This window comes from Anopheles darlingi, chromosome 3 (genome assembly GCF_943734745.1).
Source record: "Anopheles darlingi chromosome 3, idAnoDarlMG_H_01, whole genome shotgun sequence".
Classification (NCBI taxonomy): Eukaryota; Metazoa; Arthropoda; class Insecta; order Diptera; family Culicidae; genus Anopheles; species Anopheles darlingi.
In genome coordinates, this window is record NC_064875.1 from 24,600,939 (window position 1) to 24,603,438 (window position 2,500).

The following is a 2,500-nucleotide window of genomic DNA, read 5'->3' on the forward strand; positions in this document are numbered from 1 at the left end:
ATACCTGTAAACACGGCACCCACCGGTAACGTTGGCCATATATTGCTGTAATGATAGGTGAGGCAAGAAACGTTCCGAAAATATAATTTGAAGAACAAGCATTCACAGTCATAGGAAGTGTAGTGTTAAGATTCCTACCTGTAGATGAAAATAAACAAGAACCATAGCACTATCGATCCCCAGATCGAGCAGTGCGTTAGCCAGGTCCATGAGTTAGTGATAAGGCCCGCCTTAAGACACACCGTTACCACTACATACTGCAAGGGAGAATGTTGAGAAAGGACGTTAGTGAATAGCTTTGCGATGCAGATCGTTTATGATGTACTCACTGTATATACTATGTTGCCTAGCACTAAGTATCCACCGTCCCGTCCATTCCCCCATATAACGTCCCCCTTGTAGGAGCACATTGGCAGCCAGTACAGCACAACGGAGTGAACGAGTGCGTTAAGGATCCAGTGCCAAAACACCTTCACGTTGAACAGCTGGGCACTTTGCGACGGTTCATATAGTCGTGGTTCTCTGTAATAGAAAACACAAACAGAATTACGGTTTACCGGCAGCCCGTACGGTAATACGCGTCTCTAGTTTCGAACCACATACTTTAACATCTGCTCGGCCGAGGTCACCTTATCGAATAGACCCATTGCGAAGGGTGGCAGCGCAGTAAAAAATACGTTATATAAACCGATTGTCCATCGTTCGAACAATATTTGACCTGACCTGTAAGAGTAGAAATCGATACAGTCATGCCGCCAGTGAGCCGAGATCCTGTCGCTATTCCTCCGCTGCTTTTGCTACTTACCATCCCGAATAGATAGCGAACCACAGCTCGATCACGTACAGGCAGATGTTTTTGTAGAAGCTGTACAGAATCAATTTACACATACGACTGTAATTCCATGCTCCGTGCACCAGCAATAGCTTGCGTAAATAGCTAAACTATAGGACCGAAAAGCAGACAAGAATGATTATAGATCGCATTTCTAACGCAAAGCAGCCCGCCGATAGTTACCTGTGCAATCGAATAATCCGACGCGCAGGCCGCCTGCAGTCCCTCGACACCGGAAATGCCCACACCAACGTGCGCCTTCTGTATCATCGCCACATCGTTCGCCCCATCGCCGATGGCGAGCGTTACCGATTTGGTATTGGTCGTGACCAGCTCGACTACATCCGCCTTCTGGATCGGTGACACCCGGCAGCAGATAACCACCTTGCACGAGATACACAGATCGAGAAAGTCACGCCGCAAATCACAGCTCAGGGCGTACTTGAGCGTCTTGCCATCCACGATCAACGCAGCATTATTCTCCTTCCGTAGCGTATGATCAAACCGCTCGCTGTATCGCTGAATGCAGCTTCGTGTATTCTAGAGCGAAAAGAACACCAGGAACATCGTTTCAGAATGCCACTGATCTCTCCAGTGACGACCGTTACTGTACTTACATCTAAGCAATCTTCGTTCAGTATGATCAAATCCATGCCGTGCGACAGAAGCTGACAGGAGTAACCGATGTTGATGGCCGTCTCCTGCTTATCGCCCGTCAGAACCCACACATTGATCTTGGCTTCGATCAACGAAGCAATCGTTTCAGGTACACCATCCTGCAGCTTATCCTCGATGGCCGTAGCACCGAGCAGCATCAGGTTCGTCTCGATCAGGTTGGCCGCATCTTCAACCTTCTGCTCGCGATACTGTAACGACGTCGAAGCCTTGTGGTACGTGTGCTTCCAGTCTTCGTACACATCGTCCGGTATGACCGACACGGCACAGCAAAGCGTCCGTAAACCTTCCGTTGCAAACTCTTCCAGATGGCTGAGCGTTGCCTCACGATACGCCACACCGTTCGGCGCTAACCGCTCATAGATCACCGTATCGGCACCCTTACAGTACAGTTTGATTTCACCCTTCGAGTTCCGCGCAATGACCGACATTCGTTTGCGCGTCGACGTAAACTCGAGCACGTTCAGTATCTCGTAGCGCTCCTGCACACCGAGAGCTTCGATCTCCACGTACGTCGGCGTGCGGGTGTGGAACACGTAGCCGAATTTCTTCGCTCCATAAACCAGCGCCCGCTCATCCGGACTGGCCGCATGGTATTGGATTTCCGCTGTATCCTCAACTCCCGGCTTCTTCTCTGGTATAACCGTGTGACAAATGGCCATCAGTGTGAGAAACTCGCGCAGTATCGGTGCCGTATGGTGATTGTTAATGATGTTCTGGAATAAAAAGCTACAGGTTAAACATCCGGACCAGCATTATACTCTTCCTTTTCCTACTATTGAAACCGAGCTACAGTCAAGTATGAATCGAGTAAAACCTAATTACAATTCTGGCAGCGGAATGGTGATGAAACGTTCCCTTCCCTCACCGATTCGAATACGCTTATGCGGGATAGAAATATACCAACCTGCACTAAGCGCGACTGAGCGGGCGTATCCTCGGCCGTATAGATTGTACGTGCCACGGTACACTTCTTGAATTCCATCACATTAC

General features: G+C 49.2%; 1 protein-coding gene across 11 annotated transcripts in view; it reads right to left on the reverse strand.

The window, feature by feature from the left end:
- The window catches only part of LOC125954246 (probable phospholipid-transporting ATPase IA), a 52,217-nt gene that overhangs the window by 12,283 nt on the left and 37,434 nt on the right, over positions 1–2,500 (reverse strand). For all 11 annotated transcript variants that reach the window (XM_049684388.1, XM_049684382.1, XM_049684383.1 and 8 more), the window contains 8 exons: positions 2,415–2,500; positions 1,450–2,223; positions 1,016–1,372; positions 806–942; positions 604–723; positions 330–522; positions 139–257; positions 1–45 (listed from right to left, as the gene is read on the reverse strand). The exon at positions 1–45 is cut by the window's left edge and continues 90 nt beyond it; the exon at positions 2,415–2,500 is cut by the window's right edge and continues 136 nt beyond it. In XM_049684388.1, coding sequence (XP_049540345.1) covers positions 1–45; positions 139–257; positions 330–522; positions 604–723; positions 806–942; positions 1,016–1,372; positions 1,450–2,223; positions 2,415–2,500 — 1,831 coding nt within the window. The remainder of the gene's footprint in view (positions 46–138; positions 258–329; positions 523–603; positions 724–805; positions 943–1,015; positions 1,373–1,449; positions 2,224–2,414) is intronic.